At 35.8% G+C, this 23738-nt stretch overlaps 1 protein-coding gene across 2 annotated transcripts in view; it reads right to left on the reverse strand.

The window, feature by feature from the left end:
* The window catches only part of LOC130010308 (neuropilin-1a-like), a 48204-nt gene that overhangs the window by 16342 nt on the left and 8124 nt on the right, over positions 1–23738 (reverse strand). The window contains exon 7 of one of the 2 annotated variants that reach the window (XM_056101554.1): positions 20530–23166. The exons of the other annotated variant lie outside the window; for it this stretch is intronic. Within the exon in view, the coding sequence (XP_055957529.1) occupies positions 22913–23166 (254 nt within the window). The 3' untranslated portion in view covers positions 20530–22912. Of the gene's footprint in view, positions 1–20529; positions 23167–23738 lie in introns of those variants that run through there. 2 annotated transcript variants of the gene reach the window in all.

A 23738-nucleotide genomic window follows, 5' to 3' on the forward strand; every position in this document is an offset into this window, starting at 1 on the left:
AACACGACTACTGTGTATGAATTTCAAGCCTTTCTGAATGATCAGTCTGGTATAAATCATTAAAAACCCACAGGCTTCTTTGTCTTCCTGAACATACATACTGTGCATAAATTTCAAGCTTTGTTGTGTGATCAAGGGCCAAAACTCTGATAGTAATTATCGGAAATCATAAAATACTCCATCTTCAAAGTGTAATTAGCAATACACTGCTTGATCTTTAACAAAAGTTTGACAGCATTACAATTACAATGAAATACAACATTAACTAAGCGTCACTATGTCATCTTGTAATTTGAATTTAAAATGAAGACTACCTTCATTTCTCTCTGATAGTAACAGTTTGAATGGTTCAATAGTGCTGTGTGCCTGTAGGGTTAAATACATAACTCTTCCAGTTGATACAAAACTGCCCTTCGTTCCTAAGCACCATCTAGATATGACATCTCCATGGCTATCTGAACCTGTCAAGAATTAAAAACATTTGAAAACGTAACTGTTGAAGCTTAAAATTAACGTTTTCTTATACATCATACACGTCTCAAAATTCTATGCACACGAAGACCCGAGTCCTACAGAATCGCCTAGAATATAAGTGGTAGCCATGTAAGACACACCCACATTTTGCAATGGCTGGACAAATTTGAAATATTTCCGTTAAAAATATAGCTTTTATCGTGTTCACAAGATTTTCGGAACACCAGAATACAAATGTTCCGACGATCAATATTGTGACATAACTCTTTGTTGTGTTCGTGGACTGGGCAGAATATTAAAAGAATAGTGTATCTACCATCGTATATCAGAAGCTCATTTCTACAATATGTTCTCTTAGTGTTGGTGTTTAAATTGGGATCCGTGCTTAAAGAAATCACTTTGTTGTTACTTTCAGTTGTAATTTTCCAATACAGAGATTGATAACTGCAAATAAAAAATGGAGGAATTGTTGGGACTTGTTGAAATAAAGAAGGATTTATGGATACCATAATGTCAAATGGAACATAATAAATAGGGGGCTATACTATATACCTGAAAACACCGGAAAAGACCGAAAAACACCGGAAAACACCATGTTATACTGAATACCGGAAAACACGGGAAAAACACTAAATACCGGAAAACACACTAAATACCGGTAAACACCCTAAATAGGTAACCCGGAGACTGGCACCCTAAATAGGTAACCCGGAGCCTGGTCCTCAGTGTGCCTGGGTTAGGGTTAGGTTGTGCATAGCCAAATTGTTTTCGGGTAAGTTCTTTATGTCGGTCAATTTCATTGCCAGGCACTCAAGACTTGCAATTATGATTGGAATGAAAGCCGTTTGTTGATATCCTTTTAATAAAGTGTAATAATCCAATCCATGTATACTGATGATCGTTGTAAAATGAAACAGAACAAAATGTAGGGATAATTTTCATTCAGAAATCCTAGTGCAAACTTTCGCACGATTCAGAAAAACTCAGTATGCAATTTTTTTTTATACGGCAATCATTGTCTTCCAAGTCGTTTTCAAGACGTATTGCCCTTGCTGGACCCGCGTCATCACTTACCAATAAAAAGGCCTAGGATATCCCGGACTTTCAATCACTTTAGCTATATTCCCAACAGTTAAATCGTCAAGGTTACTATTAAGTACACATGTGTCTGGAAAGATAAGAACAATGTTTGTATACAATTGCCCGTTTAAACGCCCATTTTGTCTATGAGAGAGAAAGACAGCGAGATGAGGGGGTAACGTCCACTGGATACAAACTAGGTCATTTTGGGACTAACATATGGTTCAATTTTATTTCATTAATTTGCTGTCTAGTCGTTCGGATGGAACGAAAAACCGAGGACCCGTGTATACATTGGCGTGCACGTAAAAGATCCCCCAGCAGTTGGAATTCGATATAAGAGTCGGTCATAGTGCCGCTTCCCGAGTTAAATTCCCTCATAGCACACTGTATGGCATATGCCCGTCTTCATTATCCCAGTCGGAGCAGAACAGTAGGACGTTAAACCCCGTTTCATTTCATTTCATTTGTTCCATTTTAATCATTTATAGCTATTCGTTGTGTTTCTATTTCACTAAAACGATTATTACCTGTCGCTACTGCTTTGATCCATATTCCAGCATTTATATTATTTGGTCTCATCTTGATGAATATGGAGGTACCACTTCCTGTCACTGAATCAAACTTCATTCCACAGGCAGCATCTATTTTATTCACATAATCATTATAACCTATAAATGAATAATAATTATCAGTTACAATCTTTGGTGTAAGTAATAGACATTTTGTCCGTTCGTTACCTATTTTAAATATAGGTTGACAGTCATCAGTTTATAAAGTTTTAGAGACTTTGTCGTGTAGGGAGTTTACCAAAGTTAGAAGACTTGAATTTAGATAGTCGAAAAATACCTATGTTTAAAAAAAACATATTGAAATATCGTCAATGGTCTTTATCCAAAATAGTCAAGCGTTTACAGCAACAAAAAGATGATATCATTACTAACCATCATATACGTTTATATAATCATAAAGATTTTCAACTCCGGACAAATTCGCCATTAATCCTTTAATTTGAACACACTTTTGGGGAAAGTGGGATTTTAGAATTGCCGATTGGGTGACATCTTTCCTGAAACATATACACACGAAATAATATACTGATTTCACAGATACCTTGCTGATCTCATGGCGGGTCTTTGGTTCAGTCGTGAAATCAGATTAATCTTTCCCAGTTTGTCAACAGCAAGTTCATCTTTTTTTAGTCTGTTTGATCAGACAATGCAGCCAAACTGATTACCAAATTATAAGCAGGGCATGACGACAGTATGGCCAATACAAATTTAAAATAAGAAAGAAATTAATCAATCCACCACGTTGCAATCTAATTAAAATATAGATCTATATTTCGTTTCGTTTTTTATACTTTCGATGGCCTACACTACATGTAGATCTAACAAGTTATAGTGGGAGTTCACGTTCTATGACGTCAGGTACCAAGTAAGCGACATTTGACCCGATTACCTCAGTCCTTCGATTAACCAATTAGCGACCGCCATGTATTTTTTTTATCTACTATTGCTTTGTTTTGATTTCTATTACCGCTAACGTCTACCCACTGTTCCGCGCGAAAAAGGTCAAACGCTCGATTCGACAGACCATTTGATTGGCTGACCCCTCATTTCAAGCAGAACACGAGTTAAATAACAACGCTTTCAGATCCAAGTGTAGTGAAGACAAGTAAAATCGAAATTTTGAATAATAAAAACGAAACGAAATTGGATCTGTGTTTTAATCAGATTGACCAAGCTGAACCTATAGCTGTAAGCTACGTGACGTCAAGTTAACGCTTACTCGTAAATATATGTACCAACTATAGTCTATTCATATACCATTATATTTGTGGTTTGTCCATTTTTGAAGACATCCATTACAAACTTCGACGTCGGGAAAGTTGAATCTCTAATAAGAATACCAATCCCTAAATCGTTCGTTTTCTCGTTCGGTATTTACAAAATGACAAATTGAAAATTAGACAGATCTATGCTGATCCCTATTATTAAGAACAGGAAGACCGCACCACATCTAAACCACCACACAGGACAACCCGTGGACACGACACACAATACACAATATTATCATGTTACTTAGTATTACCTTGTCTGACTTGATAAACCTGGAATCCAGATATAAGATGGCATAGTAGTGATAACCATCACAGAATCAGCCAATACGTCTGTAAAAGGATAAAAAATTAAACTTTAAAAATCTATTCATCTATTGTCCCAGAAATATTCTGTTCAGTACTGCTTGTGTCGTGTCTTGCGATAATTGAGTTTATTAAATCCACGCAACGTCAACACATTCAAAGGAAACTCTTCAACGAATACAAGTTGTCGATGACTATACAATCTTTGACATAAGTTGGCGTAGGGAGTAAAAAGCAAAAGCTGCACTGGGTGGATCAAATTTAGTAATAATTTGGTATGTAAATATGCATTTGTTTTGAATCGGTTTCTAAACTATAACCTAAAACTTTATCTTAATTAATTTAGTAAAGAGTAACAGCCCCTTTTAGTCAAGCTTTAGAAACACAATGAAATGGCGTTAACGTCCTACTTCTCTCCACCGAGGGGATCACGTGGCTAAGTGGGTAAGACGCTAGCTCGCTAGCCTGGAGGTCGGGTGTTCGATCCCTGCATTGGCCGAGAAAGTTCATCCAGATTTTCTGGCGTGGTTCTCCCTTGTCAGTGATGCAGGACGGAGGGGCTGACAAGGAAAGATGTCTAGTCGTTCGGATGGGACGAAAAACCGAGGTCCCGTGTACACATTGGCGTGCACGTAAAAGATCCCTTGACAGTTGGAATTCGATATAAGAGTAGGCCGTAGTGCCGCTGTCCGGGCAAAATTTCCCTCATAGCACACTGTATGGCGTATGCCCGTCTCCATTAGCCCAAGTTAGGAGCAGAACAGTAGGACGTTAAACCCCATTTCATTTCATTTTCATTTCTCTCCACCGATCAGCGGCGCTACGGCCTACGCTTATATCGAATTCCAGCTGTCATGGGTTCTTTCAAGTGAAGGCCAAGGTGTACACGCGGTCTCGGATATTCGTACCATCCGAACGACTAGACATTGTCCTTACACTAATGACAATTATAATAATAATATCGACATTTATAAAGCGCGTTAATACTGGAAACTCCCCGAGAACATTCTCGGCCAACACCAGGATCGAACCTCTAACTCACTTAGTCACCGGGGACCCGCTAAGCTTTCGAAACTGATAAGTAAATAAAAAATGCTAACCTCGTGGTATACTGTAGAAACTGAATGACAAGCCTCCATAATATTGGGCATTGTCTACCATATCTATTATAATTTTACTAGTTGATGAACGATAATATTTTACTGATTTCTCAATACAAGTAAACACTCCTAAAGGATTGTTGGCTGAAAAAATAAGGAACAAAGAGTAAAATTATTATTAATTGTACTACTTTAAAATCATTTCACAAAAATCTATATGTTTTCTTAAAATATATATATAAGAATTGGTTTTAGGTTTTCTTAAAGATAGGAGTGATGGCTGAAAAGTTCTAAGTCTGAAAGGATAGATCAATTGGGTTGAAACAAACGTTTGCCACCAACAAGTACAATCATGGAATGAATCATAGACCTAAGAACTGCCGCTGTAGTGTTATTATTGTCTTCGTACCAGACCATTTTGTAGACCTACCCATTGAAATCACCAGAATTGGGCTGCGGAGTTTAAGCGTGACAGAGAGAGCTTTGACGACGACCCACGTCCTGGAAGGCCAACAGCAGCAACCATTCAAGAACACATTACCCGGGTCCATGACATATTGTCAGTGATGGTGTGATCTCTTGAAAGGATTGAGCACATTATCGGCAACGAGTTAGATATGACAAAAGTTTCTGCAAGATAGGTGCCAAAGCTTTTGACTGCGGGTCAAAAACGTGTCAGATACCTGACGTCCCGTGACAATCTGCACAGTTTTGAAGCAGATCCTGGTAATGTTTTGGCCAGAATTGTAACCAGGGAAGAGACTTGTTTCCAAAAATGGAACTAGCCGGTCTTTATTTCCGTAGAAATGATGACGTCAAGTGAGCTGTTAACGACTTTTTTAAGGGTGACCGAAGAGAATTTCTTCCTGACCGGCATCCAGGCCTTGCAACATCGTTGGCAAAAGCGTGTACATCTCAAAGGGAACCCAGCCCTCGTATATTATGTTCCTGAAAAGTTTATTATTAAATGTTATTTTTAATTGAAACTACGTTTCTTATGCACTGAAACCTTAAATGCGTTAGTAAGCATTTGTCGATAAGTTTTCTTAGACATATCTTCAAGATATATTTTGATTTTGTCGCCTATGCCATGCGTTACTGAAGAGATGATCAAGCATTTCAGTCATCCCCCACACTCCCCCCCATCCCCAACAAATAACCCTACTCAATTACCTTGACTATTCTCTTCAGTGATGCGAAGTCTTAAATAACAGTTATATGTTTTTGTTTTATATGACAGAAGCTCATATATGATCACATCAGAAGGATTTTCAGCTTCTACATTCCAGAAGCAAGTTTTACGGCTGTAAAATGAAAAACAAGTTATGCTATAGGTATATATTAAGTTGCAGATTTTTGAGCTTACAATGTTGTTTTGTGATCAGCAGATATATAATTATATATATTAGCGTAAATATTTGCCATGGGGCAAACAAACAACCCTTTTTTCTAGAAATCGGGCCGTGCTATTTAATTGCAGTCCTGAAAGTTAGGCAACTCCTGATATTTAATATTTTAGCGTTTTAAAGAGGCTTATGTATACAACTTCTTTTGATCTGTATCCCCCTCTTTTCATTGTCTATTTTATCACTGACCTGATGAACACTAACTGGCTGTGTTGTATGATTAGATAAAATACAGTAGCAAAATAAAGGGGGGGGGGCTCTCGAAATTTTTCAAATACCTCATATTTAATATAACAAATTCTCTAACAAAGCAGTGTGTTAATAGTTCAAAACATTAAATAAAATATCCAGTTACAATACAAAACAAAATAGATTTAAGAATAGTCTATTAAAATACTCAGAACATGCCCTTATTTTGTCTTGGGCGATGTGACGCAACCCTTGGGTTATTTGTCACTTGTTCTCACAATGTCTACCTAAATAAAAAGAATAGATTGAAGAATAATCTCTTAAAATACAAAGATTAGCTGAGTAGATTGGAGAATAGTCTTTCAAAATACTTAGATTAACAGAATAGATGTTAAATAGCCTCTTAAATCGGAACTAGTCAGTTTTATTGACTGAAGTATATTATCGTTTCGAGTTCATACATACCTTATCCCTAAAACATTTACCACTTGTGAGCGACCTCTATATGCTGTTAAAGTTTTACTATCTGTCTGTCCAGTACACCCGTAGTCATCTTTAAAAAGAGCACACAATCATGTTATCTTATGACGCGAATGATGACGATGGCATAATGTCTGGGAATGCCCGATTTTGTGACAGAAAAATATATCTAAAGAGTCAAAGTATCAATTTAAACTAAATGCTATGTATTCTGTTCTTATCCAAATAAACATTTAACTCCCATTTATTTGTTTAATGATTTATTGGGTTTTTTTTTTCCAGAACAGGATTAAAATAAGAGAAAATAAAAGTTATTATTTTACGCCTCCCTCTCATATATAGTAGCGGCTGGGCGAATGTTTACTTCGGATACGTTTGCTAAAACATTAATGAATCATTCCATATTCAGCCCAGACAACAAATAGATTACATACAAATTTCAAGAATGCCCATTTTGGATTTCCAAACTTCATAACTCTTTTGATTTTGTCCATTATCCGTCAAAATCAATGTTGTATAAATTTCTGTCCGAGATAATTTATACCAATCCTTGCAGTAGGCAGATATACTCAAAATGTGACACTATCCTATCCAGAAAACGGGCTGTGACATTATGGTGACACTTATCCAATCAGGACTTCCACGTTGTGTACTGTTTTACTCAAAGATCTACATGATAATCTTCCACGGCCTCTAAGCCAACGCGGCTAAATGTATGTCTCTTTAGGAACACAACATGTTGTCTTTATCTCGGCATCTAAAGCGGGAAGGCTGTGGGTATGTCTTTAAGAACCCCGTATGATGTCAGTAGCAAATGTAATCGCGCTCTTTAATTCATATAAAACGTTTGCATACGTCGTCTATTAGGGCTGGTCATTGCCATATTTGGGTAAGTGTTTCACTGGACTAATCTGTTCACAGGATGGCTGGACAACAGTAACCAACTTCCAGAAATGGATGGTGGCCGAACTGTCAGTGAGTTAGTCCAAGAAAATTCGCCAAATTTTAGAGTTAACAATCACTTAAATACATTAGATATAAATGTAGATATGAAAAGCCACGTAAATACCCGGAAACTTGTTTGGTTTAATGATGTAACCTATGTTAATGCTAAATTCGGCCATGGCATAATAAGGTCTGGTCCTATCGCTTGTTTAAGTCTGTGTACGGACCAGAGAAATATGTAACGGGTAATCTTATTCCCTCCCTTCGCGCAGTTTTCTGGCGAAATTGAGATGCGGAGTAACCCCGCTTCGTCTAGAAACCGCGCAATATGAAGGAATCCACGTTGAAAATCGTCTTTGTTTTTATTGTACCGATAACGTCGAAAATGGATGCATTTTAGAATGTGAACCATATAGCTATTTTAGAAGAAATGTTTTATTTACTTTTATACAAGTTGTGTGTCCAAACATTTCGTCGTTTGTATAATATCTATTTTGTAATTGTTTCAGTATCTATTATTACTTGGTTTTGGCCCAGAAAGTAAGGCGTTCCATGTCCATATAAAAATGCAGGCATAAGAAGATAGTGTACTAAATTTAATATTTTAAAGCCCCAAACTGTTCAACTAATCTCTTATAGTCAGCGCCCTTTTAGTTTTCAAGCACCTGTTTTATGAAATAATCTGTCTTTTAGTTTAAGGTGTTGCACATCTCTATATTCTTCTTAAAAAACAGCTTATAAATTATTTGTTTTAACATGTCCATAATGTTTCTTTTTTTTATGATTTTATTGTCACTTTGTAATGTGTCCCCGAACACGTGGTGTGAAAGGACGCATTATACATATACTATAACAATAATAAAAAAATTATAATAATTATGGCGATATAATTATGAAAAGTGAAACTTACATTTAGGAACACTGTAATATCTAATAATGAAAGCATTACGATGAGAATCAGAGCTATTTTTTCTAAAACGAATTGATACTGTGCTGTTGGTCGTTTTTATAATCAATTTATTGTACTCTACATCCCACAAGTTAATATATGTTTTACCTGAAATAGATTTATAAATAATAATATCAGAGAGATAGATGTAGTCTCAACACAGACTAAGTCATTTAAGTAATAACATGGGACAACGAAACAATTTTCTGTATTTCAGACTATGGTAATGCTACTCAATGAACAAATTATGAAGAATTAGCTATCCTTAGTGGCCCAGTGAGTAGGTCGGTGGTGGCCGACAAAGTTCCTCGATATTTTTCGTCGTGATTATTTCGTATCGTCTTTAGGACTTTGATAACTTATAATTATTATATGCATAGAAGCTGTCATTTAGGCGTTTGGCATCAGAGGCTGAGTTAATCACACTACTTTAGTGAGCTTATGAATAGATCATTGGTGTCATTGCAAAAGCTGCACGTGAGACAAAGATAGAACTTGTCCCATATTAAAATCTCTGGTCGTCAACTGTGCACGCCAATGCGAATGGCGAGATAGCTGTAACTGACAGGACCTCTGTTCTGCACCACTGCAAAGGGGGAACCACACCGGGAAATCCCGGGGAACTTTCTCAGCCAACCGGGAGAGACTCCCCCCCCCCTCCCCCAAATTAGCAAGTCATGGTCTTTCTCACTGAGCCACCATGGTCCCAAATGCAAAAGACGACCAGGGGTTTTAGATCACTTGTAAAGTAACAAATTACAGATATAAAATAAAAACATACTTCCTTCAACTTCCAAGCCACTGTTATAACATGTGGATTTGTCATAAATCGTTTGGGCATTTTTCAAAATCTTTGGGTCGAAAAGCAAAAATTCGAAAAGAATCACTTCTTTCTGGTCAGTGGCGTTAAATTCCCACCTACAATCTATATATCTGAAATATACAAATAAATAATCACCTAACTGCAATCATTTGTATGATCTATATACGGGCACAGAGAGAGACAGAGAGAGAGAAAGAGAGAGAGAGAGAGAGAGAGAGAGAGAGAGTTTAACGTCCACTGGACACAAACTAGGTCATTTCGGGACTAACATATGGATCTATTTTATTTCAATAATTCGCTTGCGCGTAGGGGTCTTTAGCTGAGGGATAAAACCGGAGGACTCGGAGAAAACCCACGTAGTTGGACAGGCGACCCAACTCCTTGTCACGTACAACCGGGGAATCGAAACAACGCCAGACATTTCTTCGTCGATTATCTCACAATCACAATACTGACTACATGTAACACTCTCCTTAACAACATTGGCCGACTTCACAATGTTGGTGGTTTTGCGCGCCATTTGTAATGAACAAAGAAAAACATATCTAACAAGACAATGGCCGATTCAAAGATGACAAAATACTAATTTTTAAAAAAAGGTGTACTTTGGACTAAGCAGTGGTAAACGACCGTCGTTCAATTTGGACTGTTCACATTATTCACCGAACATAATTGATTAGAAATAAAAATTGAATATAAATCACTTTATATACATTCATATGTGCTTTTAAACTCATTTTAAGGTTTCAGATAATATGGACATACTTCGTTTAATACGTACCTTCCGTAGTTACCTTTAGAAGCTGGATATCCAGGTGAAGTAATGTATAATGGAGTGTTTCCAACATTTAATTGTTGATTGGTTTCGCATAGTGCCGAGCCTGAAAGATTTAATATATTAATTATATATTCATACATTGGTATCTATATTATGTTAGAAAATAAATGCTTTCCAAACGAATATAATGTATACCTCTTTCAAGAAATCTGTTGGGAAAGGCCTCTTCTATTGTTAAATCTCAACAGTTACTGAAATGTTTTATACACAATGGCACATCTGATGAGAGGGTTGATAATATACATTTCTGTATAATATTTGCAAACTGACCAAGCTATCTATTCATGAATGAGATAGGAAGAGGCAACTACAATTGAAAAATTGTTACCAACAGCTCCTTCCACACCCAATGATATTTGGCTGTTAATTGGTATTTCTATATCCGTGATTTCTGATTAAACTTAAAGATACATTCCCGCATTAAAACTGGGTAATTTGATGATATATTTGGCTATAAAAAATCGATCAAAAGAGGTCATAATTGTGTCGGAGGAGAATTCATTGCATACACAAGACGATGTTGTCTTTAATCGCTGACTATTTATTACAAATATCGAATCCTAATTAAATTCTCGGATTATCCACTGCCCGCGTCTTTTTCCGTGATTTTTATCTCAGAAAGTGTTGTACGTCTAACTCTTCATAAAGTTTTTCAACATGTACATCAAGCGCTCAATCTTTGACGTCACGCGTGCAGATATTCCTAATCGTCGGGCTGTCTATTAGGGGAACCCTGACATTTTTGTCCTGTATACGTTGCATGAGTTTTTTCAGGGAATCCAGTATTTTTTGTAGTAAGATTGGATATCTCTACTTTCCATACTTTTATTGGAAATGACCACCCGATAAATACTTTTCTGGGAACCTATCTTTAAATATTATTCTAAACAACAGTGATTTACAGATGCATTATGTAAGATTTAGACAAAGATATGGCCATTCCCGCTATAATAGTCTAAAAATAGATAATAAAAACTGAATGTATTGAACATTTCATTCAAATTACTTTATTCTGGGTGATGTTTGAAGTTTTGACAAGAATAGCGTAGTCTCGATTAAATACAGCATGCATTCTATTCCAATTAATATCCTTCCGCTTCCGGTGTTCGCCCAAAGAGTTTCTCGGGATTTTTCGGTGTGGTTTCTCCATGTCAGTGGTACAGGACGAAAGGCTTAGCAAAGACGGTGTCTAGTCGTTCGGATGAAAAAAAACCCGAGAAAATAAGATTAGATCTTATCGCCGCTGTCCGGACAAAATTTCACTCTTATCACACAGTATGGCGGTCTTCAAAAACCGATCGGTGCAGCAAATTAGGACGTTAAACCCGATTTCATTTGAGTTTGTATTTGTTTACGTAATTATGTAGTAAAACTCACTCTCTTCAATTCGAAATCTAAATCCTTTTCCAGTCCCAACAAGATCCGGATTAAAAGTGTATACTATTTTAATATAGGCGGGATCAAGATAAAGCACCTTCGGATAAGATGATCCACAAAATTTCAAATCTTTCCGAATATCACCTGCAAAAAATGTACATACTATATTAAAACTTTTCTCATTCAGATTTGTCAGATGCTCTTAAAACAAAAATCATTGCAGGAATGATATTTACAAAATAAAATGACAATGATTCCAAAATTTCAATTCTGTGAGGTCTTGTGAAGGCATGAGGAGTTGGGTGGCCGAATGGTTAGGGCGTTTGCGTTGTATCATACGGTCTTTCATTAAGTCAACTGACGTGGTTTCGATTTCCTGATGGTTGTACGTGACAAGGAGTAGGATCGCCTATCCAACCTCGTAGGCTTTCTCCGGATCCTCCGGATACTCCCACTGCTAGTTTGTGTCGAGTGAACGTTAAACCCCACCTCTCTCTCTCTCTCTCTCTCTCTCTCTTCTCTCCCCTCCCTCTCTCTCTTTCCCTCGCTTGTGAAGGCCACAATTCGTCTTACCATTGAACTTAAAAGCAAGATATTCCGTTGGGCATCCAATGCCATCAGTAAGGTTAAACTTCTCAAAACTTATTTTTACGCCAGATGTTAAATAAGGAAAATACCAAATGCAATATTTCTTTCTGAAATAAAATATAATAATGCATATCTCTTAGATAGTGCCCTATCTCCAAGCCAAATACGTCCACACCAGGGATCGAACTAGAGTTTGAAGCGTGACGCGTAACACCTAGACCGGTAGGTGATCTCAACACCGTCATCCAACAGACATCCCAAATGAAACAAATCAAATACACTATGAAGTTTTAGAAGCAAATATACGCCTTATCGAGATTTCACTATCCATTTTCAAACACGTATCACTTTATACAAATTTGACTGATCAATTTGATCATATTCGTCAGATAGATTTGCTTGATTAGAGGGATCGATCGTTTGGACCATATGGAGTTTCGTAAGCATTCATAAGATAAAGGTCATGGAAATATCTGAGCAAATGAATAATTGCTGGTGGATTTTAAGAACTTGAAAAGGATAGAGATTGACAATAGAGTTAAAGTGGTTGGACAAACTGCTTTGGGTAACTACTGGATGATAAATTGATGCAGAGACCGAGAGAGAAATGTAGTTTCCGCTGAACAGAATAAAACAGGGGTTTATTGAATGGTGTTTCGGGCCTCACGATTTTATTACATGATGTTCCTGGTCTAACGAGTTTATTGCATGACGTTTCATGCCTTACGAGTTTATTCCGTGATGCTTCTGGTCTTACGAGTTCATTACATGATGTTCCTAATCTTACGAGTTCGTTGCATGATGTTCAAGGTCTTACGAGTTTATTTCATGTTTCTGATCTTACGAGTTTATTAAATGATGTTTTGGGTCTTAGAGTTTATTGCATGACGTTCCTGGTCTTACGAGTTTGTTGCCTGATGTTTTGGGTCTTAGAGTTTATTGCATGATGTTTTGGGCCTAACGAGATTAGTGCATCGTGTTTCTGGTCATGGAATAAACTCTTGATTTATTCTACCAAAGTTCGATTTATTTAATTTATTCAGCAGATTCTATTAATATCTTCATTTAAAGATCTTAACAATCATCTGGAAACAGCTGTAGCTGACAACAATATTCTAATATACAGGAGTGATGAAGTGGGATAACTCAGAAATCTTACCTTCTAGCACTGGTTATAGTGAGAGCATCAGATGATATGAAGCGAGGATTGTTATCAGAAAAAACAAAATTTAGTTTTGTACTGAAACGGTTCGCTTCTTCTTCCGTATCTACACAAGTCGGGTACAAGTTATATCCGTAGACTGAAATAATAAAGAGTTTCGGGTAACAAAAAGGCACAAGGTGTTAAAAGTTCGTATCATAATATCCCACAACTATTATAGTTAGAATGACTAGGTCTTTATCCAAATCTTACGTAATGCATACTTAAAGATACAATATGGGAGATTCGATAACGAGTTGGCAGTTCTAACTATAATAGTTAAAATCTAGATAACGTAAAGACAATTTGCTGAAAATCTCATTCAAATTGATCCACTATGAACCGAAAACCAAGCGAATGAAATTTCTGCCTAGCCTCGGTCATCATTACTAAAGTCAGTACGATAAACAGCATAGTCTCGATTATCTATTTAATCGTTTAATCGAGAAGGAAAGTTATGCAGTAAATCGGCTCACAATCCACTTAAGATCGCAGGCTAGCGAGGCCATCTAAAGTTGATTATGGTCTGGATAAGTTAATTAATGTCTAATTGATAATTTAGATAACATTTCAGGCCTAAAGAAAGACTTGTAATAAGCAGACTTTTCTCTTGCATAATGCATGTTTAATATTATATTAATCAACTGGCATTTAAATTCGAGCAAATATAATTTAAATGTTCACATGAACCAGTAGTACAGTAGGGCGATATTCTCTTATACGCGTTGATGTTAAATTTAGGATGATCAAACAAGCATAGCTTGAATCACATACTAGAAATGCTAATCAATTATTACTAACATCAGCCATCACAGAAATGGAAAGCAGTAATTCAACTACATGTAATTCCTGGCTAAGGAATGATAGAGATGTCTTCTTAAATTTAATGATAATATTCATATAGTCTTGAAAATGCACTGATAAGAGCAAATATCAACTATAAAACAGGATTTTGATTATTCTATAAAAAAAATGATAATACAATGAAGATATATCTAGGTATTCTATATAAAAAAACGAAGATTTTAGTGCCGCGTTGTCAAAACATTTGTGAAAATTATGGTCTTAATGTCGTTTCAGACGAATGTATTGAGAATGTTTTTTAGTTATGAAGATTCTGAGGTATACAAAAGAGTTACAGCTCAGATTTCCCTTTTCGAGGGATTCGTTCTTTTAAATATTTCAGAATTATGGCTCTTTATTTTCTTAAAATCTATGAAAATTGTGTTTTCTGGAATTATTGTTAGGTTAAACTTTGAGGTATTTGACTGGAGGCTAGTTCACTACTGTATATACAGACTCAGTTCATCTGTCGTGATTAAATGAAACCATTCTATACATATTCAAATGATATCTCCGCAAAAATATATTTGCAGTTTTAGGCTGTTATAAATGCATGCATTGTAAAATCTGAAGGGGCCTTGGGGAAACATATATTGCTTGCGAATACTCACGGAATGTTTCTATTTATTGTGGGCTAACTATGCAATTGAGTCTACAACTTAATATTTCCAGAGATATGTTTTGTGGGTCGAAACGGTGACCTTGTTATGTTCGAAGAAATAAAATGAAATGAAATGGAGTTTAACGTCTTACTGTTCTGCTCCTATACTGGGCATGTTCGAAGAAACATGTCTTTAAACGAAAGTTGTTATACATTCAAAAGCATTGAACATCTTTAATAGTGTTTTCATATTTGGTTTATTTATTATAATTTATACATTTATTATAATTAACTTACCTAGGTTTATACTGATAAATATCCACAAACACAACTCCCAGGCATACCCCATAACTCATACCACTCAAAAGAATTAAACACCTTTCAAACTTATTCAAATAATTTATCATTTTATTATAAAAACTTCACTTACCTAGATTTATACTGATAAATATCCACAAAACAGGAAATACAGTCGGCGTCATCTATATAGATAAATAGCAAAATTACAATTAAATTTAAATTGCAATTACCATTTTAAAATTATCTATATCGTTATTTGTTAAGCTGATATATTATCTATATCGTCATTAATCTGATATATTATCTACTCACAAATTTAGCAAAAACCGAATGAAAGGAATAGAATTCATTATAATTATTGATATATAGTTTGGGTTTCTTATGGCGTAGCTTACATAAAGTTTAAATGCTAAGACCATATGTTAAGATCGTTTGAGGTAGCTTATATAAAGTTTACATGTTAAGACCGCATGATATAGATTACACAAAGTATACATTGAGACAGTAAGATGTAGCTTATAGAAAGTTTAAGACAGTAAGATATAGTTCATATAATGTTTACATGTTAAAACCGTATGATGTAGCTTATATACAGCCTACATGTTTAGATTGTATGATCTAGCGTATATAATGTTTACATGTTAAGACCGTATTATATAGATTATATAAGGTTTACATGTTAAGACCGTATTGTTATATAAAGTTTACATTCTGTGACAGACAGTATGGTGTAGTTCATATAATGTTTACATGCTAAAACCGTATGATATAGATTATATAAAGTTTATATGTTAAAACCGTATGATGTAGGTTATATAAAGTTTACATGTTAAAACCGTATGATGCAGCTTAAATAAAGTTTACATGATGTAACTTATATAAAGTTTACTTGTTAACGTCGTATGATGTAGCTTATACAAAGTTTACATGTTAATAAAGTATGATGTAACTCAGTGCTTACACTTGGTTCAATTTTTTTTCCACCAATTTTACATTTTAATTTATAAACCATATATACTATTCAAAAAAAGTAGGGGATATTTGATTTTGGGGCCATAATACTAAAATATGGAAATGACTACGAAAAAAGTCACTATAGAACCTAACAGAAGAAACATTTCCAGTTACATGTGACGCCCAAACGCACCAATAGCTACCGCATGGAATGCAGGTGATGCTTGGGATCATCATGGGGGTCCAACCCAAGATTTGCACGACTCTGACTTTGAATGTTACAGTCATTGTGGCATTGAATTCCAGGGTGGAAACATCAGTTTAATTGTTTTAGTGACCAGAAAACAAATTTTGATATGCGTCGGCTTACCCAAAATGAAAGGTTACGTGCCCTTGGCATGCTACAGATCGGCACAACACAGGCGGTTGTGGCGCGGACGATGAATGTTTCTCAGTCTGTCATAAGCAGGCTATGGTCCAGATACCGTGATACACAATCTGTACAGGACAGACCACGCTCAGGTCGACCAAGGGCGACAACTCATACCCAGGATCGATTTATCCGTACCTTGGCCTTGAGAAATCGTGTCATCACAGCAAATCAGATCAGCGCTCGTCTTCAAACAGACACTGGTGTGAGAGTGAGTGGCCAGACGATTCGGAATCGACTGCATAGGGGTCACCTTCGCGCCCGACGTCCTCGCGTGATCCCTTGTTTGAGAGATCATCACATTCAGGCAAGACGTCGTTGGTGTAGGGATCGTCAACACTGGGATAATCGACGCTGGAGCAATGTGATGTTTTCAGATGAGTCAAGGTTCACTGTTGATTTTTTGGACAGACGTAGGAGGGTGTGGCGTCGTCGAAACGAGCGCTTCCAAGACGTTAACGTCATCAGACATGATCGATTTGGGGGTGGTTCTGTTATGGTGTGGGGAGGCATCACTGTTGCTGGAAGAACGGCTTTACATGTTGTTGTAGGGCGTGTCATGGCCGCACGATGTCATGGCCGCCGTTTAATCTTCCAGGATGACAACGCAAGATGTCACAGGGCCAGGATCGTTACAGGTTACCTCCAACAACAGAACATCACCACATTACCTTGGCCAGCACTGAGTCCCGACCTCTCCCCCATCGAGCATGTCTGGGACATGCTTGGACAGAGGTTACGTCAACGTCAACAACGTCCTGCCAATGTCCAAGAACTTGCTGCTGCGTTGCAACAGGAATGGGACAATCTGGACCAAAATGACCTTTGACGTCGGATCAATGCTTGTTTGGCAAACAGAGGAGGATTTACCCGTTACTGACTTGGTTGTGATGCTGTGGTAACTTTGCTGTTTGACCCCGGGTATCATTTTACCCTTATAATGGTCAGTCTGTGCCTTACTTAGTCTAACGATCATTTGGAATAAATCGATGAATGTGAACTTCATTTCATTTTGTCATTTGTTTCTTCGTCAGTTTCATTAGGTGACTTTAATAACACTTAAAAATCAAATATCCCCTACTTTTTTTGAATAGTATATGTTTTTACGCCAAAAATAAAATTAATAATAATTAATAACTAGTAATTTTTTTATTCCATTTTTACTTTCAATATAAATGCATACAATATACATACGATGGTACAGCTTACAAAATTCTTGTTTGCTTTGCAGTGTCCCATTTTTGAAAGCTTTTTTTAGTACACTACAACCACCTTTGAATGAATTTGTAAAGTTAGCTGATTCACAAGTGGAACAAACATTGTTTTGATAGCTGCATCATACCTTAACCAAAGATTTGAAAATTTCCATTCATCCTTAAAAGATTTATCTTAAAATACACCAAAATTTTACGCTTGTCAAATGTTTTCTCTGCCGAGGACTTTTGGAAATAAACACTCGATAAATACTTTCGTGAGAATGCATCTTTAATGATCAATATTAATTATTATAGCAATCTTAAAGAGAGGCTCGTTATCATACACAGACAGGTGGCATTTTCCCCACCCCGTCTAACATAGAACGGAACGGAGCACTTCTGTCTCCCAACTAATGTATAAAAAGATTCATATAAAATCTACACATACATGGTTATATTGTGCCAATCACAATCTTTGTGTCAGTCGTGTACTGTACAGGTAGATCGATAAAGTAGGTCATAATACATACCTGTATGTAACGACAAGTCTTACATCCAGGTAACAGTTAGATATATTCCCACAATCTGCAATTATTTGTTAAACTAAAAACGTAAATTTAACAAAGAGCCCTAGTTTATCCTTTTTAATATCCGACTATTTACCTGACAGTGTTTAGTTTCGCAATAGTAGTCTGGATAATCTAAGATATGACTCATCGATATCTTTATCAAACCACTTTACTCAACTGTATTCGCTATATGCTATTGTTGCTATAAAAATGTTTTTATTCAAATTTTATTCCGTTGTTGTTCGTACTGAAGATAAACTATGCAATTTAAGATAACATTAATATGTAACTACGTGAAAATGGGTGTGACTTATTGTAATGGTTAAAGTAGCTAAGTCTCTAACTCAATATCATCCAAAATCTTCGTCATTGAAAACACAAATTATTTGTCAATTTAAATCAACATTGATGTTGTGATCTTGTCGGGAAAGATGGGCTTCTGATATCCAATATTTAAGACAAAATAAACATTTTACCATTGGTACACGAATCGTGTACCATAATGCGTTTCAGTGCCATTTGTAACAAGTGACTCGAGCCGAGGCTAGATATATTCCATAAGTCATGTCAAACGGTGAAGTCATATTCTTATCTCGAGAGCATACGCAATACTATCGGTGTAGATTGGAATAACCAGACGCTAGATATTGCCATTCGATTGAGTCCTCAGGCATATTTCCCCGAACATAACTGATTTTAAATTAGAGTAAAAATCAGTTTATATTACATTATTTTATGCGTTGCCAACCATTTGTGTCAAATTCTAGGTCCCAAATATTAGCGATTTAGCTCCTTTAAGACTCACTTAAACGACCCGGATTTTATTGATTTAGTATCTCACTTAACCTACATAGATTCCACACTAGCTAGGATAATAAAGCCTAAATCAAAAATATTGCATATAGGCCGTAAAAACTGTGAGGACATAATGTTATATGCGTAAATGTTATTTTTTAGGAATTAGATAATATATCTATTACATAGTATATTATGCAAAATTTATAAGTTACATATTATGTAATATTTAGGAGATAAATACTTCTTGTTTCGTATTTAGAGGCGTGTTATTTTGCAATAGACGTGTCCTGGGTTCATTAGGACCCAAGACGCGTTAGGGGTAACTCTTGGTTTCTAATGATGGCTACCCTTTCGAAGTTTATATTAACATGGGTGAGTTTTTAGCCGACCGTCAACACAATTTTATTGCTAGTTCTTGTTCAGAAAGGATCAGTTCTTGCTTACATCCCCAAAATACACTATAAATCAATGTGATGCCTATGATTCTATTAAAAAAATGAAAGGACGCCATTTTTATAATATAATCAAACATGTAATAGAGTTTAAAAGCCATGATTAGAAAAAACAAGCCGAAATATCTTCAAAATCTTGCTAGTCATGGTAAAAAACCCAAACGAGTACGGAATGCAATAAACTCAGGTGTAAGCAAAATAAAAATACTTCCACTATTGCAATTGATATCAATACCCTTAATAACTTTTTCTCAGAAACTCCTCATAGTACACTTCATGGGAGCAACGATGACGTTACAGATTCTTTATCTTTTGACAACAACCTGTTACAAGAGCACATGGATTCAAAAGCACCAGCTAATGTATCTTTCCATATTCCCTTCATTAAAGTATCTTTTGCGAAAGAGTCTCTTCATTAGCTTGACGTGTCAAAGGCAGAAGACTTGTTTCTTCAGTTTGGTGCAGATCATCTTTCCCAAAGTCTAACCCATATCTTCAACTTATCAATAAATAATATCTATCCTTCCTCGTTTAAAAAAGCTAAAATTATTCCACTTCATAAAGTTGGGGCTAAAGATTACCCAAACAATTATAGGCTTATATCTATTGTCTTAACTGTATCAACGGTTCTTGAAAGACATATTCACGGTCATCTTAGTAAGTATTTAAATAAATATCCCCTGTTGTATATGAACCAGTAGGTTTTTAGAACATCAAGCTCTTGTCTTCCTAACTCCCATTATGGAAAATATATATGATGCTATAAATAATAATCTTCTTTGTGGCACAATATTTTCTGACTTAAAAAAGTATTTGTTCTGGTCTATCATGACATTTTATTGACGAAATGCAGATATTTAAAGCTCAAAACCCATTACAATTCTTAGAATCATACTTGAAAAACAGAAATTAGTGTACTTTTGTTGATGGCGAACTATCTGCTCTAAGCCCACTCATTACAGTGGACCTCAAGGATCAATATTAGGCCCCCTCTTGTTCAATATTTCCATTAATGACTTGCCATTAAATCCCTCCTCTAAACTGACTTCTTTGCTGACGATACGACCGTTTACACCTCTGGCTCAACCGTTAAAGTTCTCAAAATAAAACAGATCCTTGAGCACAAAAATGAAAAAAGTACACTGTAATATTTATACAGTTATTCGTCTTACTAAAACAGAGAGGTGTTATTGTCCAATCGACAGTGTCCAATTGACCAATTAAAACGCAAGATTCACCCTTAAGCATGTTACAATTAGAGACTGTATATATGCAATACTTACAAATTACAAATGCAATTGTATAAACATTATTTACAAATTACATAAATGAAATCTGGCTTAACATCCTGCTTTTATGCAAAAGAAGAAAATGAGATGGAGTTTAACGTTCTACGGTTCCTACTGTTGAACGCGAATTTTGGTGCAAAACGTGGTGCCTAGAGGATAATCAAAAGTGGTGCGTTACATCCCTATAATAATATTAAAGTGAAGTAGTAAGCCTACTCATTTTTTTTAGCGGTTTTACCGTTTAATGCACTTTCCCTTTAGTGATCATGAATTTTAACCCCTTCACATTAATGAACCAGCAAAGAAGGACTTTTGCATAATTGAGTAGACGGGAGGTATATCTAATAAACCACAAACCCCCGGCGATTAATTATCAAATATAAAATTATCAAATATAAAAGCTAACGATATAAACAGGTTTATCATTATATACTTAGTTAACTTTATGTGTATTAATGTTTTTAATATTTGTAATACTGTAATTTACAAAGGCTGCATAACAATAATGAAACATTATGTAATAAATATGAACGAAATAACAAGACAAATACAATAACAAATAATTTATAAATAAATTAAACCACTAAAACACAAATGTTGCGTCTTGAAACTACTAATGTCCCTACAGCAACACGTTCAAAATTACATACGTTTTAAAAACGATAAATTATTTCATCATTAGTCAAGTTACATTGGTTCATCTGGCGACAAAATGAATATACTTTAAATACAAAAATGACACAACTTCTATGATTTGAGTTAAAATATATATATAAATTTCTATTTGATTCTATTTAATGTGTTGATTTGTCCATAATAGTAATTATAAAAGAGTATACTCCATAATGTTTGTTCCAAGAGTAATTTTGAAACATAGTACAAAACAATAAATATGATCCCTATAAGTCATCATTTAGAATAACACATGACACAATTATAACAAGTTATGAGAAGCAAGTCAAATATTTATGCGGGAATAAATCCTACATATATCTTTAAAGGACAATATTGGTGCCAGTCATTATCACATATGTGATAGAGCTGGTTAAACACATTCCAAATATAATTTTAACACAGAGATCATTGCTACGATAGCTGAGTAATACAGGTTTCCTGAGTCGGAAGTGACGAACGCCAAAGGAAAACACGAGTCATCTCTCTATATAACTGACTGATGTGACGAGTGATAACGGATATACGGCCGAATTTCTGCTCACTAATAATTCCTTCGAAGACCCAAAGTTGATATATGGGACTGTAAGAGGATACGTGACAATTCATCTCTTACAGATTTATCTCTTACATAATGCATCTTTAATGAATATAAGAAAGCGGACAGATAAATTCCGAAAATTTCGGGCGAAGAAGTATTTAAACATGCGATTTCTTTCAAAATATTTAAATTTACACCTTCACTATTATGCAAATAGCCGAATTCAACAATATTGTGTTTGATAAAGTCAAATAGTTATGTTGGAATGAAATTCATCATATACTGCAGTTATATAGGCATTTAACAGAGATATGGGCAGGTTTCTATGTAGAAAGCAGACCTTAAAAATTCTGAAATCGTCGGATGGAGGAATATTTACATGCCAACTCTAAGAGAATAATTACATTTATATGTTAACTATTACGCAAATAAGTGTATTCAACAATTTCTTTAAATAATATTTTCTACATAAAAACATATCTTTGGATTTAGAGGATTTTCGATGATATAATCAAGGAAAATATGTTTTAATTTACAAACTCATATAAAACTTGACGAATTGTTAAGTTATAGTAAAGTGGAATAATTTGGGTGATTGATTTGATTGTCAATGTCTGTCACCTCCCTTTCGTCAACTATAGCTAAGTCTTCTTGACTGTCTATGGACTGGGTTAAATTGAATTGTTACGCCTTCGTATTTGGAACTGTTGTGGATCCTTTGATATCTGCCGTTGTGGTTCTGGTACCGGATTTGGCTCTGGGTAGCTTCTAGTTTCAGATATTCCATAATTGGTCGAGTCTACATAGGCTGGTAATTCGGAATAAGGTGGTGGTGGTACTGAGGGTATGTTTCCAGGATATGAAGGTGCAGCGATATCATATTCTGGATTAGTTACCCTGGTGTATGGTGGGGGTGATGACGTATCTATAATATAGAATATAAATATAAAAAACACAATTATATGAAATACAATAGTTTGTATTTTACTTCTGGGGTTGTTCTATTTTTAAAGCAGTGGTTTAAATGAGATTTTAAAATGTAAATCGTTTTGATGTTTTCTGCATCTTTGCGTATGCTTGTTACTGGCAAGACTGTACATTGAGCGGGTGAGACGCTGGCTCGCTAGCCTCGAGGTCGGGTGTTCAATCCCTGCATAGGCCGAGAAAGTTCATCCAGATTTACCGGGGTGGTTCCCCCTGGCAGTTATGCAGGACGGAGGGTCTGACAAGGACAGTTGTCTAGTCGTTCGGATGGGACGCAAAACCGAGGTCCTGTGTACAAATTGGCGTGCACGTAAAAGGTCCCTTTACAGTTGTAATTCGATATAAGAGTAGGCCGTAGTGCCGCTGTCTGGACAAAATTTCCCCTCATAGCACAATGTATGGCGTATGCCCGTCTTCCGTCTTCATTAGCCCAGTTCGGAGCAGAACAGTAGGACGTTAAACCCCATTTCATTTCTGCACACTGATTGACGGACTTCGATTTATGATATGGCT

Source organism: Patella vulgata, chromosome 6, assembly GCF_932274485.2.
Source record: "Patella vulgata chromosome 6, xgPatVulg1.2, whole genome shotgun sequence".
In the NCBI taxonomy this organism is placed as follows: domain Eukaryota; kingdom Metazoa; phylum Mollusca; class Gastropoda; family Patellidae; genus Patella; species Patella vulgata.